The 13,387-nt window shown below is 33.9% G+C and overlaps 2 protein-coding genes across 4 annotated transcripts in view; one reads left to right on the top strand and one right to left on the bottom strand.

Moving 5' to 3' along the window:
- The window catches only part of Cog5 (component of oligomeric golgi complex 5), a 277,027-nt gene that overhangs the window by 52,876 nt on the left and 210,764 nt on the right, over positions 1 to 13,387 (top strand). The window lies entirely within an intron of this gene.
- On the bottom strand, positions 6,885 to 12,708 carry Gpr22 (G protein-coupled receptor 22). Its single transcript, XM_004652875.3, has 3 exons — positions 12,306 to 12,708; positions 10,327 to 11,368; positions 6,885 to 8,821 (listed from the first exon to the last, which is right to left on the bottom strand). Exon 3 carries the CDS (start codon positions 8,794 to 8,796, stop codon positions 7,498 to 7,500), a length of 1,299 nt encoding a protein of 432 aa, XP_004652932.1. The 5' UTR covers positions 8,797 to 8,821; positions 10,327 to 11,368; positions 12,306 to 12,708; the 3' UTR covers positions 6,885 to 7,497.

Raw genomic sequence — 13,387 nt, 5'->3', positions numbered from 1 at the left:
GAGAGAAAGAGAAAGAAAGAAGCTGATAGACGATGGGTGCACCAGGGCCTTCAGCCACTGCAGACAAACTCCAGACACTTGTGCCACCTTGTGCATCTGGCTTATGTGGGACCTGGGCAATCAAACCTGGGTCCTTTGGCTTTGTAGGCAAACACCTTAACCACTGAGCCATCTCACCAGCTCTCTAATATGTGAATTTAAGATAGTTTTATAAAGTTAGGTAGCTGTAGTTCCCTGACATTTTGTTCACTACATATGTAAAAATTTAAAAAATTTTTAAAAATTGGAAGACAAATATTAAAATATAGAGTAGCTGAATTTCAGGTTTTATATTTTAACTGGTCCTAAAGATTGACTATTACAGTGAAACATACATCTTTAATTCTTTTCTACCCAGTCAGTATATAATACTCTATATCCAATGAAAATACCTCGTATGTAGTATTTGACATGTTATCCTGAGTAATATGACAGGGTGATGCATTATTTCTCATCTCAGTGAAGTTCTATTTAAATTTCTTACTCTTTATTGTATGCTTAATGTGGTGAGAGTACTCATTTGTTAGTCTTAACATTAGAATGCCTATATTAAATTTTTAAAATTCCAACTATTTTGTTTTGTTTTGTTTTTGTTTTTCGAGGTAGGGTCTCACTCTGGTCCAGGCTGACCTGGAATTAACTCTGTAGTCTCAGGGTGGCCTTGAACTCACAGCGATCCTCCTACCTCTGCTTCCCCAGTGCTGGGATTAAAGGCGTGCGCCACCACGCCCGGCTCCCAACTATTTTGAAATTGTAGGTCCATATCTGAGGGGAATGCAGTTTCTTCTTAGCCTTATCATCCTTACTATGCTTTTGTCTTTTCATCCTGAAAAGCTGGTAGATGTGCTTTGGTAGTGTACCTTGCCTAACACCTCTGAGCAAAACATGACATATTGCTTTCATGGAAATAAGGTGAGGAAAATGACCTGGATTCCAGACAGACCCAGCTCTCCTACTTTATCTTACTTGATGCTTCAGGGTTTGATAGTGGCGGAGAGTTGATATTGGTGGCAGTGACAGGAGTGACAGCCCCTTTTACCACTTGCTGGTGGGAGTGCAAAGCTGTCATGCTTCGAAGCCAAGGATAGAGCTTCTTGGGGTCTGAAACGTGTGACAAGAATAGAAGAGATACTTAGGGTTATTTTCACATGTGTTTTTCTTAAGCAAGGAGAGAAATATTTTCATTAAGATTGCTCAGCTCTTTTTTATTATTACTTAGGAGATGATTTCTTGTGTAATAGTCATAAGCTCACTTTTCTGTTTGTTTCTACATCCTTATACCCTCTGTCCCCTCAGTATTCTAGTGTTGATTCTACTTCTGAGGGTGCATTATCTGTTACTATATTTCAAATATGTACAACATCTCAACTGAAATTTTTTTCGGTGTTTTCAATGTTTTTTTTGAAAAAGCTGTCTTCAAATTAGTTTTCATCTGTGACTCTAACCCACATTTTTATCTCCTGTTTGTATTAGTCTGGGAAACATTTTAGGTCTTTTTCATGTTTATTTACATGTTGTTATGTCCTTACTTTTCTCTTTTATGGTATCACCTGGATTCCTTTTTTTTTTTTTTTTCAGTGAACTTTTATTACAAGTTAACTTACATTTCATTTCCTAGGAGTTTCTGAAGGGGCTTACATTCTAGAGTATGAACAAGTGTTTATCTCAGAGATATAAGGAAAATAGTTTCCTTTAAGTTTTTTATTTTACATTTCATTTGGAGAAAAGAAAGAAAAGATATTTTACGACATTTTTCTTTGTCTCATTCGGAAAAGCTGCTTGCATCAGTTGTCAAGAAGTGGGAATCATTCTTCCATTTTTCCAAGTTGTTCTTGAAATATAGTTTTGAAGCTATATGATTCTATAAAAAAGATTTAATTATTTGATCTTTCACCAGTATAATCTTTTTTTTTCTTGTTTTGAGGTAGGGTTTCACTCTAGCCCAGGCTGACCTGGAATTCACTATGTAGTCTCAGGGTGGCCTAGAACTCACGGCGATCCTCCTACCTCTGCCTCCCAAGTGCTGGGATTAAAGGCATGCACCACCAAGCCCAGCTACCAGTATAATCTTTTAGAAATATTACTACTTTAAATTTTTTTGTTATTTTTCATTTATTTATTTGAGAGCGACAGAGAAAGAAAGAGGCAGAGAGAGAAAGAGAGAGAGAGGAGAAAATGGACATGCCAAGGCTTCCAGTCACTGCAAAGGAACTCCAAATGCGTGTGCCCCCTTGTACATCTGGCTAACTCCTGGGGAATTGAGCCTCCAACTGGGGTCCTTAGGCTTCATAGGCAAGTGCTTAACTGCTAAGCTTTCTCTGTAGTCCAATATTGCTACTTAAAAAAAATTAATTTTGAATATTATCTTTATATTACCATTAACAAAGAATGAGGTGAAACAAATATGTAATAAGGTTGATGGGTATTTATAAGGGATTATTGGCAGAAAAAGCAAAGGATGATAGTTGTATTTTCTGTTTTATGTATGTTTATAGTTTCATTATGTGTTTATTTTTTTAATAAATAAAATTAGTTTCAAAGATGTTTTAATGGGAAATGCAGTAAACAAGTTATAGAACATAGTATAATCAATTTGAAAATTTGAAAATTAGTTTTTAGTAATGAGAACTTTCTTAAAATTTATTTGTTAAATTTATTACTTGGTAGATATGCTTTGGTAGTTTCTTTGTATTCATGTACTATGTACTTCGTGTAAAGGATGATGAACTCTTGCTTCTCTCCTAAGGATGGTCTAGTGTGTGAGGGTGCTCCTTCCTTGTGACATCTGTCATTATTCAGTTCCTTTCACTCAATGTCTTTCTAGTGAGCTGGCAAAGCCTGGTGACTCTGTGATTCTGCCTTCATTTGCTAGTAACAGCTTTGCTACTGCTGTCATTTTGTCTATCAGTTTATTTATTTTTACCAGGCCTTCCCTAGAAGTTGATGGCAATAGTCTCTTGTCTCTGAATCTCTACTCTTATGCAACCAATTCTGTTTTTTATTTTTCAGATGCTCATTTCTCATGTTGTTTTCTTTACATATCTGCTGGTTGAGGTCTTATGGCCCCATTTTAACTTTCTAGATAACTTCTCACTACTTTTTCTTTCCTTTCCAGAGAACAATTTGCTCTTTCTAGAATATGGTGTGGTAGTTTTCCTCAGCAAGTGATTTTTTTGTTATATGTTCCTAAATCCAGCATAATTCTTTTCTCCTAAGAATGTTACTCTTTTATCACATTTACCAGAACCTGCCTCCTCTTTTAGGTACTTTTATGCTATTTTTTTAAGACAGCTTGAGCATCCCTAATCTGAAAATCCAAACTATCAAAATCTAAAACTTTTTGAGCATCAATATAACAGAAAGAGGAAATTTGATACATTTTGTGATAGCAGCAGATGAAATGCAGACACATTAAAAACTGTATAAAATTACCTTCAGGCTTTAGGAATGTTTGAAACATGATTCATGTTTAGAATTGGGTCCCATCTGCAAGAGAAGTTATTAAGTACATACAGATATTCTAAAGCCCTAAAATCTGAAACACTTTTGATCCCAAGCAGTTCAAATAGGATTCACTTAATATATTCTTTGATTATGTTTTTAAGTTTCTACAGAACATGATTCTTTTTCTATAATTCAAATAATTTTTGTTTTGTTTTGTTTTTGTTTTTCGAGGTAGGGTCTCACTCCAGCCCAGGCTGACCTGGAATTCACTATGGAGTCTCAGGGTGGCCTCAAACTCACGGCAATCCTCCTACCTCTGCCTCCCAAGTACTGGGATTAAAGGCGTGTGCCACCATGCCCGGCTTCACATAATTTTTAATGTAATGTCGTCTATTATAAAAATCCACATGTAAATTAAATTATAAAACTTGATTAATTTCATAATCACTAAGTATAATAAAACTAAAAATGTTTCTTACTCTGAAAAGCAGCCTTGAAATTACTATTCAATAAAATTACCCTATCTTTTTTCTTGCAATTTAGCTTTTCTCCCTAATGTCTAACCTCATGTAAAAGAGAAGTTTGATGGCTGAGGGCTGGGGAACTGAGGAGATGGAAAAATAGATCATATATTTCCAAACTGACTTGTAATGTTTGAGAATCATAAAATTATACTGAATAGTATTTTGGGGGTGGTCGTAGTAGGGTCTCACTCTAGTCCTGGCTGACCTGGAATTTACTTGTCTCAGGGTGGCCTTGAACTCAGGGTGGCCTTGAACTCAACGGTGATCCTCCTACCTCTGCCTCCTGAGTGCTGGGATTAAAGGCGTGCACCACCACGCCTGGCCTGAATAGTACTTTTAAAAACACATTCATGAATTTAGACTTCATAGTAAGTTTAATCACTTTTTTGGTAATAACTTTTCCTGAATAAGCAAATAAGACAAAGAAAGTGAGCACTAATTTCCATACCTATGGAACTCATGTTTGGTCAGTTTTTAAAGTACGAATTTTAATTTCTGTCCTTTTGAAGTGTTGACTATAGAATTTGACATCTAAGTCTGTGATTTATAGCACATAGATATGAAAATAGAATTGTAAGAAGTATTCAGTGGTAATTATGTTGCATTTACATTTAAAACTTGCATTATAAAGTGAAAGAAGTATTGCTTTTGAGAGGGAAAATTACTAGTGATAAAGTAAAAATCTTACACATTATATTAAAGGCTGTCCCAAGAAAAATATTCCTACATCTTTTCATAGAATAACATTTAGTTAAAGCTTAGAAGTGTCTAAACTTCTCATACTCTCATTTAACTAGAGGTCAGTAATTGCAAACATTTGTAACTGGTTTTTGATAGCTATTTTTTTTTAAATCTTCCAACAGTTTATTTGAAAGAATGTAGACATTTAAAAAATCCCCACTGTCATGAACATAATTTGTATTTTGTTTTGGTTTGGTTTTTTAGCTAGGGTATGAGCTGAAACAAATGAAAGCTGAATTTTTAACACATTTTTAAACACTGTGCATTATTTGACACACTGAAAAGCTACTAGAAGTTGCTGGTAGATATGAATTTTCTTTGTTGTAAATCAGTATATACCTGAACAATCATTACAGTGAGATCGAATTCTTAAATGTTTACTCTGATGTCCATTGCAAAAATAGCAGCTTAGAGGGTAAAGTTAGAATATTTACCATTTATTTATTTTTTCTTATTACAGATCATGAGAATGCATGAAAGTTACTAGGTAAACATATCAGAAACTTATATTTATACTAAGTTCTTTGGAATGTTTATAAACCTCAAGCTTAAAAATACTGAAAACATAAAGGATTTTTCTTAACCTGAAGACTAAAAATAGTCTAATTTTAAGTTAAGATTATAAAACTAGATATTAACTTTTTATTATGCTTGGAAGTCCAAGTATAAAATGTATTCAAAATTTTTCAATTAAGATATTAGGAGATATTCTATAGCAAATACATATATTGATTTAAAAACCTTTAATGCCATAAACTGTTAATTTTAGGGATTCAAAATCAAAAATTTCACATGCTTATGATACATTTTGTCAAATTGAAGCATTTTGCAATTCCATAAGACAAAAGGCAAGTGGGCCTTTGCCAGGTTTTGCTAGGATTATCAGAAATTAATCACTGTTTAATTTCCTACCTTCAGTGACTTCAAACTGTTGCAAAGTACTCTTTTCCCCAGACTGTTTGGAAAACTAAATGGATGCATCCTATCATTTATATAAATTGGCATATTTGACATTTTTTGAAGTTTACATATGATATTACTTGATTTAATGAATATAATGTTTACAAATAGAATAAGCATTGTCAAATTAACTAGTTATATCATAGCAAATACTTACCTACTTTAAATAACTTATTGATAATTTTTGGTACTGATGGTAGCACACATTGCCAAATTATTACATTAACAAGTGAGAAATTATTGTTTGATATGAAATTCTTAATCCATAGAATTTATAGTTAGAATTAATAATTTCATGGTTTTCTAACATGAGTTGAGAATTGGAGAGAAAAATGCTTCAAGTTATATGGTAGTGGAATAGAAAAATGGCATAACTGTTGTTACTTTAATGAGTAGAAACAGCTATTGTATTTGAAGGTTGGGAAGGAACTTTGTGTAAATTGTATCCCACTAAAGTTATTGTGCATACAAATATCAGAAGTAGCTGTCTTTGCTAGGCCTTTCTGCAATGACGTAAATGATCTTTTTTCCCCCTTTGTCTTATTATTGTGCTGAGTGAAGTTAGAAATCACTTTATTTTAGTGCAGTTAGTATTTCTTATGACTAGTGTGCTGTATTAACATAGAAATCATTTGGTTTACAATCAAATAAATGAGAAAGAAAAATTGCTGGTGCCCCATAGTTTTCATTTTTCCTCTTAGTGTCAATTAATTTATAAATTATAGGCACATTACTAATTTATTTATTTATTTATTTTTGTTTTTTCAAGGTAGTATCTTGCTCTAGCCCAGGCTGACCTGGAATTCACTATGTAGTCTCAGGGAGTGGCCATGAACTCATGGTGATCCTCCTACCTCTGCCTCCTTTCCCAAGTGCAGGGTTTAAAGGTGTGTGCCACCATGCCTGGCTATAATTATTCTTGATAGAGAAAATCAAAGGATCTGATCTTTTCATCCTAAATTGGACTTAAAGTTTCCCATCTTTGTGTTTGTTTATACTAGGGTTTGTTAGTTCCCTCCTTCCTTCCTTCCTGCCCTCCCTCCCTCCCTCCCTCCCTCCCCTCCCCTCGCCTCCCCTCCCCCTCCCTCCTTCCCTTTCCATTCCCTTCCTTTCCTTCCTTCTCCTCCCCTCCCCTTTCTTCCCCTCCCCTCCTCTCCCCCGCCTTCTTCCCTTGTTTCCTTCCTATCTTCCTTTTCTCCCCCAACTCCTTCCCTGTCTTCTTCTTTTTGGTTCATGGTTTCAAATACTAATACAGTCTATGATTTTCTACATTCAAAAGAAAGAAGGAATTTTATACATAGCTGATTATTTTTGATGCTTCAGTTATTACCAGGAAATGTGACATAATGGTACAGAAAAACCTTTGATTGTTTTGAGCCAGTAATTTTTTTTATGTTAACTGTTATCATATAAATATATCTGTAGTTTGTGGCTTAGAAACAATACACTTTGTATTTTTTTAAAAAGCTGATACCTTTACATTTTAAAGTTATACACTATTTTAAGGCTATGCATTTATTCTTTAGAAAATATGACTTACATGAATTATCTTCTGATGGACATACTATTGACAAAATATACACAATATTGCTTTAACAAACTGCCATGCAACAAATATATTACGTAATGAAGAAATTGAATATATATGACCTAATCTAATTGACATTCACATTGAAAATTTACAACGTAACCAATACTTAAAATGTGTTCTTACATTTGGCAGTAATCAGATTTTACAATTTAAATTTAAAACTCTTCTGAATGTATATTTGGTGAAACTTAGACTTCCCTAGTCTGTTACAACCTGAGGTACCAAACACTTCTCTCTTATTTCACTGTCTTCATATGCCATCTTTTTGTTTCTCTTAGGATCTATCCATGAGTTGTGTATTACAGCGTTATTGGGCATGGGATCAGCTTCCACTATGGAAACAACTCGTTTTTTCATTTTACTCTTTAGGACTTTTTGGAATTTTTGTCTAGTGAATGCATACAATAGAGGGTGAGATATAGTTGTTCCATAAGCCATGACTAGAAAACATAATCTTAATTTTACTAAAAGGTCACTTGGGCCTAAACACAAAATGGTGGTATTTAAAACAGAAATTGGTGTCCAACAGAGAAGAAAAGTGGAAATAATCAATAAAGACATTCTGAAGACTCTTTTCTGCCTTTCTCGTCGTTCGCGGTGTCTTTTCACAGCTCGCCGGAGGGCGATTATCACAGAAACTGAAGTTCTCACACCAAAGACTACATTTCTCCCACCACTGCTTTGTGACATGTCTGTAGTCTCTTGTGTGGTTAGAGAAATCGTCTTTTTCTTTCTTGCTTTCTTCTTCTGCCCTGTTGAAAATCTTGTGCCTATGCGAATGTTAAGGGCCTGCAGTATCTTGGTGTATGTGATTAGCATCACTATCACTGTGAAGAAGAATATTGGAATCTGCACTAGAAGGTGATAATACATTCCCAGCTCAGTGTAGTATTCATTTGTACTCACACACAGAAGTGTCTTGTTTTCCCATATATTTCCACTTTGAAGACTGAAAAAATTTACCTCAATAAAGGGAATCAGGAACGAGAAGAAGGAAAAAATCCAAATGGATGTCATTAACATCATAGCTCTTCCCATTGTCAGAATTCGGTTTGCAGGTTTCACAGAGATGTCGTATCTGTCCAGAGTGATAGCAAAAACGTTGATTGCTGTTGAAACACTTGCAAAAGAAACACAAGCCTCATGGAAACAGCAGATGAGAGCACTGTTACTCTCCAGTGAGAGCAGGAGGATAACTATTGTTAGAGGAATACATCCCACACAAATTATTACATCAAGTACATGAAGATTCATTGTAATAATGTTACTGACAGAGTTGATTAAGTTGGATTTCATGCAGTAAAGTACCAGTACGGTAAGGTTGCTGCCAAGTCCCAACACAATTTCTAGCATGAGAAATCCAGTGAGAGACACTTGAAAGCTTAGTGGATATGACAGCGGTTGGTACATGTTGGCGTCAGTGTCATCAGTGTCGTCCCGCACTGTGATGTTAGATTCAGACTGCATGTTGATTTCCAGAACAGGAGGAAAACACATTCTTTTGGAGCAGTTGGTTTTTCCCCTAGAAAGTGAAATAGAATATTTGTTATTTGGCAGGTTAAGTGACATACAATTATGTATTCATTGTAAATAACAAAATCTGTTTGTTATATATTTGATTCTTAGTTTTATAAACTATTGATGGAAAATGTAGAATTAAGAAATATCAAAGCTGCATTGTTTTGATGCAAAAGGAAATTGTGTTCTCTTTTTGAAAAAATGACTAAACGGAGATTGTTCCCCTTTAGTGCCAAGTATTCTTGCTGTACTAAAAGGCTTTACTTTACTGGAAATAAGTGAGACATTTGTTTTTGAAAAAAAAAAAAGTATACTTCTACATAATAAAATTACCTAGTACACAAAGCCAATTTTAGTCCTTCTTAAAATTTCATTTTACAGTGTTGTGAGTGGGTAGAAAGTGACTTCTATTTTGGTATGACCTAGCATGATCAGTGTAGATGTAGTCAGTCCTGTGAGATGTCAGGGAGCAGGACCAGTGATCATTTTGGGCGCATGGCACCGAACACTTATTGGAAACATAGCTATCTTATATGCACTTTAGTGAACCTCATCATCTAAAGTCAACAGTGCTAAGTACAAAAATTAAAGGAAAAAGTACATTCTGCCCCAAAGCTACAAAGCTTAATAAAATCATTCCTGTGAATGGCTTATTTTGTCACTTTATCCTTTAGATTTTAGAATGAAGAAATTAATATTTAGTACATGTTAATATTTATTAACCATTTAGCCACTTTGAAGTGGTTTAAAAGAATATATCATTTGATTTTATCTGCTTAACCAGTGTTTTAAAGTTTAAAAAAAATGAAATTCTCTGGAGGACTGTTTGGATACCCCTTTCTGAGAGGCTTTTGAAGTCACACATTACCTATGAAACCTTTTGTTTACCTCACCTAGTGCATGCTTTTGAAAAAGTGAAAAATCACTTTGGCAACTCATGCAAATCTGTATTTTAATTTATAGATAAATAGTAGAATAAGATTTATGACAGTGAGACCTACCTGATTTAATGGGCTAAATGCCTATACTCAATATTTTCAGCTTAAACTATAAGAGTATATGACAACTATATATTTCATGTATACCATTTCTGCTTCAAAATTATATTCAGACATAGCTGTAAAAGCAGTAATTTCCAGAATTCATGTTGACTTTTCACTGGATGTTACCTTTGACAAGTTTTAGAAAATAATTTAAATTTATGCATGTTTCTTTAGGGGTAATATTTCAGAAACAAAAAGATAAAGTTATCTTTTGAGGTGATGGGGCAGTACTAGAGGCATATGTGATTCAGATAAATGAGGGTCTTAGCCAACATTGAAATTTGACAAAAATGGAAAATTTGAAGTATGCCAAAATTTCTATGCTGACAGTTTAAACTTCAGGTCTTTGTCACATCAGATTTATAATTAAATAAAGCAGACATGTCAAGTTAGATAACAAGAAAAATGGCTCTTTCTTTGGTAAATGTTAAACCGCGTGGCAGGGTTGCATGCATCTCTGACCTACCTGTTAGCTGTTGCCTTATGGGCCTTTTGGCTCACTGTGGCAGTTTTTCACAAAATGATACATGATGTCATTGACAGATTTTGACATGAGTTTTTTCTTGATGACAGTGAAGTGGCTGTGTTTTATTTCATGTCTCATAAGACTTCTTTTATTTTTCTCCCTAGTAGTTCAGCTATATGACGCGTGAGTTGTAGTTGGTTGATGGATTTCTAAAGAACAGTATGTAATAATTGTTTGTTTTGCCTTAAAAAGTCACAGCCAAATGAAACTTCATTGAATGATAGGAATTGCATCTCCCTTTGAGGGGAATACATGGTAGTGTCGGTAGTGTCTCTTTATTTTCCAGAATTTGTGAAGCTGAAAAGGAAGCATAAGAGTGCTAGCTTCTAAATTTCATTTAGACATCCTTTTGATAACAATTGAAAGTCTGTGTCTACAGCAGTCCTCATTATTTTGAAATGATTTCTTGATCACATAATTTGCTCTATATTATAAATCCAGTCCATGTTCTTTTGATAAAAACCATCTGCTATTTAATTTGGTTTGTTCTCATTAGAAGAGGATACATAATTGGTCATAAAGCTCAGATGGAAAAATCCATTAGTCATATCAATTGATATGAATATCTGAATATTTAGTGCAGAAAACACTTGCTAAAGCTTCATTGTGCTTGCTGGTGAATTATGTTGTTCTCATTTTGAGATTTATGTTTCATTGTTTTCTTGAAGAATTGGTAGCTTCCACAATTCTGGTTTGTTAAAGTAGAAACTTCGTCTTTAAAAATGCTCACCATTTTGTTTTCAAGCTTTTAGAGTTATATTGTTTTCTTCTAGTGGCTATTTTATTTTTTACACCATCTTCTTAGGAGTCTGTTGACTTGTTATATCCCAGCAGTAATGTAAGAGCTGTTTTAACTCCTTCATCTCTTAAGCTCATGTGCTGTAAAGATATCTTGCAGTTCGTGGGTCAGAGAGCTAGGGAGATTCTCAGTCAGTTGCATTCTTCATATTGTCAGTTGTAATTGAATTAGCTGCTTTGGGCCCTTATGAAAAAAGAAAACAAATGGGTAAGGAATACAATTTCTAATAATTGCTAACTAATTAAAAGTTACTTTAGCTTTTGAAAAATTTAAAACTGTGCAGCATTTATTCTCAAAATAAACAAACTGCATTTTTAGAGGCAGAACTGTATTCTTAAAATTAGGTTCCTTAAAATAAAATGCCTCTCTCTCCTAACAAACATTGTGTATATATAACCTTATTAAACACTAGAGTTAATATTACAAATGTACTCATGAGAGAAAGGCTGTATTTTAAAGTAATTTCTGCTCTCTTTTTAGAAGCTAGCTTGTATATTCAGAGATTATGAACAGTTAGCATGAACTAAACATTCTGCCATTCCCTCTTTGTAACACATTTAACAACATTTCCTGCTGTAAAAATACTGCAGCTTGCTTAATTATTAGCACATGGTTTGAACTTTAACTCATTACAACAGATTCCATGATAAGATAAATTTGTATAAATTTGTTTTGAGGAATTGCTCAGTGTGGTGAAATATAAAAGGTAGTGAAAAATCTACCTGCAAATTAAATAATTTTTAATGAATATATCCAATAATAATAACACAAATTAAGTAATGAATAGGAGCTAAATAGTAAACTCAGTTCTTTTAATAAATATAAACATTTTTAGTTATCTGAGGGAAAACTATATTGAACAGTATTTAGTATATCTGGGGTGACTTAAAAGCTAATGTCTTCATAGTAAATTACAAGAGAATTTTCTTTTAAAATGCACTGTAAAATTACATTTAAAATTTATCATATCTCATAAGAAATTGATCTCAAAATTACATTTAACAATAAGTATAAGTAAATAAATAAACTCTTAAAATTCATGCTGAATTCCAAACTAATTTTACCCCACTGTGCTGGTTCAAAATCATCTCTATACTATATAGTAAGGAACACATCTTACCTCTGCTAACAATTTGACCAATTCTTGATGTAGTTGAGGCATTTCCAGTTTTGATGGATTTATGTTGTTCACTTGTTAGTAGAGGACTGGAGCAAGAGGGTCATTGACGTCTCCTGGCAAATGACCTTAATGAAAATCTGTATCTGAACCGTGCCATTGTTTCAGCAGTACCCTGAATGTATGGAACGTGGAGTGCTGCTTTGAGGCTGCAGCAGTCTCTCACTCTTCCTACTGTGGAGTCAATAAGCATCTGAAAATGCATAATGAAAGTAATTTAGCATACTGAAGGCTTCTCTTCCCGGGAGACAACATTTAGATCCCGTCTTTCTGAAAAGGAACGACACTGCTTTTCAGAGGAAAGCCTGTTCTGAGCAGCATTTGCAGAATGACAGCCTACCTTGTCTCTCCTCTCCACTGCAGAGAGATGCAGTGCATTCACTAATTTTGATTGGCCAGTTGTATTGGGCTTAAACTGTGGTTCATATGTATAGCAGGGGTTCCCCCCCATGCTTTATATAAGGATGCTTTTTAAAGAGACTAAATCTATAAGTGATTGTATGTTGCTCTTAAATAGAATATGAGTAAATTAGTATTTTAAAAAATGTGTGTTCTATTTTGGTTTGTTGGTCACTAATGTCAAACACTAAAAATACAAGGAGGTATGTGTGTGTGTGGGGGGGTGATTACATAGTAAAACTGTATTTTTAAAGCCTTGACAATTGCACTTGGATATTTTAGAAGTTATGTATGTTTTGGGTTGAGGTTCTTTGTTCTACAAATAGCAAACCACTGCATCTTTACAGTGAACACGTTGAATTTCAACTAGTTTGTTTGTATTCAAGTCATTTCTGCATTCCAAATTGTGAATATATCAAGGTGTTCAGCATCACCATGACTTCCATTTTCATTCACTCATATATTCATTATTCATTCAAATTATTGATCAACTTGATCTAAGTTATACCATAAAATGGTTCTTAAAACATTCCTTTGCTAATAGCATAGTTATAGGACATAATCTTAAATTGTTTGTTCTACCTTTGGATATAGTAACTGTAGTCCTTTTATTTGTTAGATACATA

The sequence above is a fragment of the Jaculus jaculus genome, chromosome 16, assembly GCF_020740685.1.
Source record: "Jaculus jaculus isolate mJacJac1 chromosome 16, mJacJac1.mat.Y.cur, whole genome shotgun sequence".
NCBI lineage: Eukaryota > Metazoa > Chordata > Mammalia > Rodentia > Dipodidae > Jaculus > Jaculus jaculus.
The sequence above is the reverse complement of the archived record's forward strand: the minus strand, read 5'-3'. Positions and strand labels throughout refer to the sequence as shown.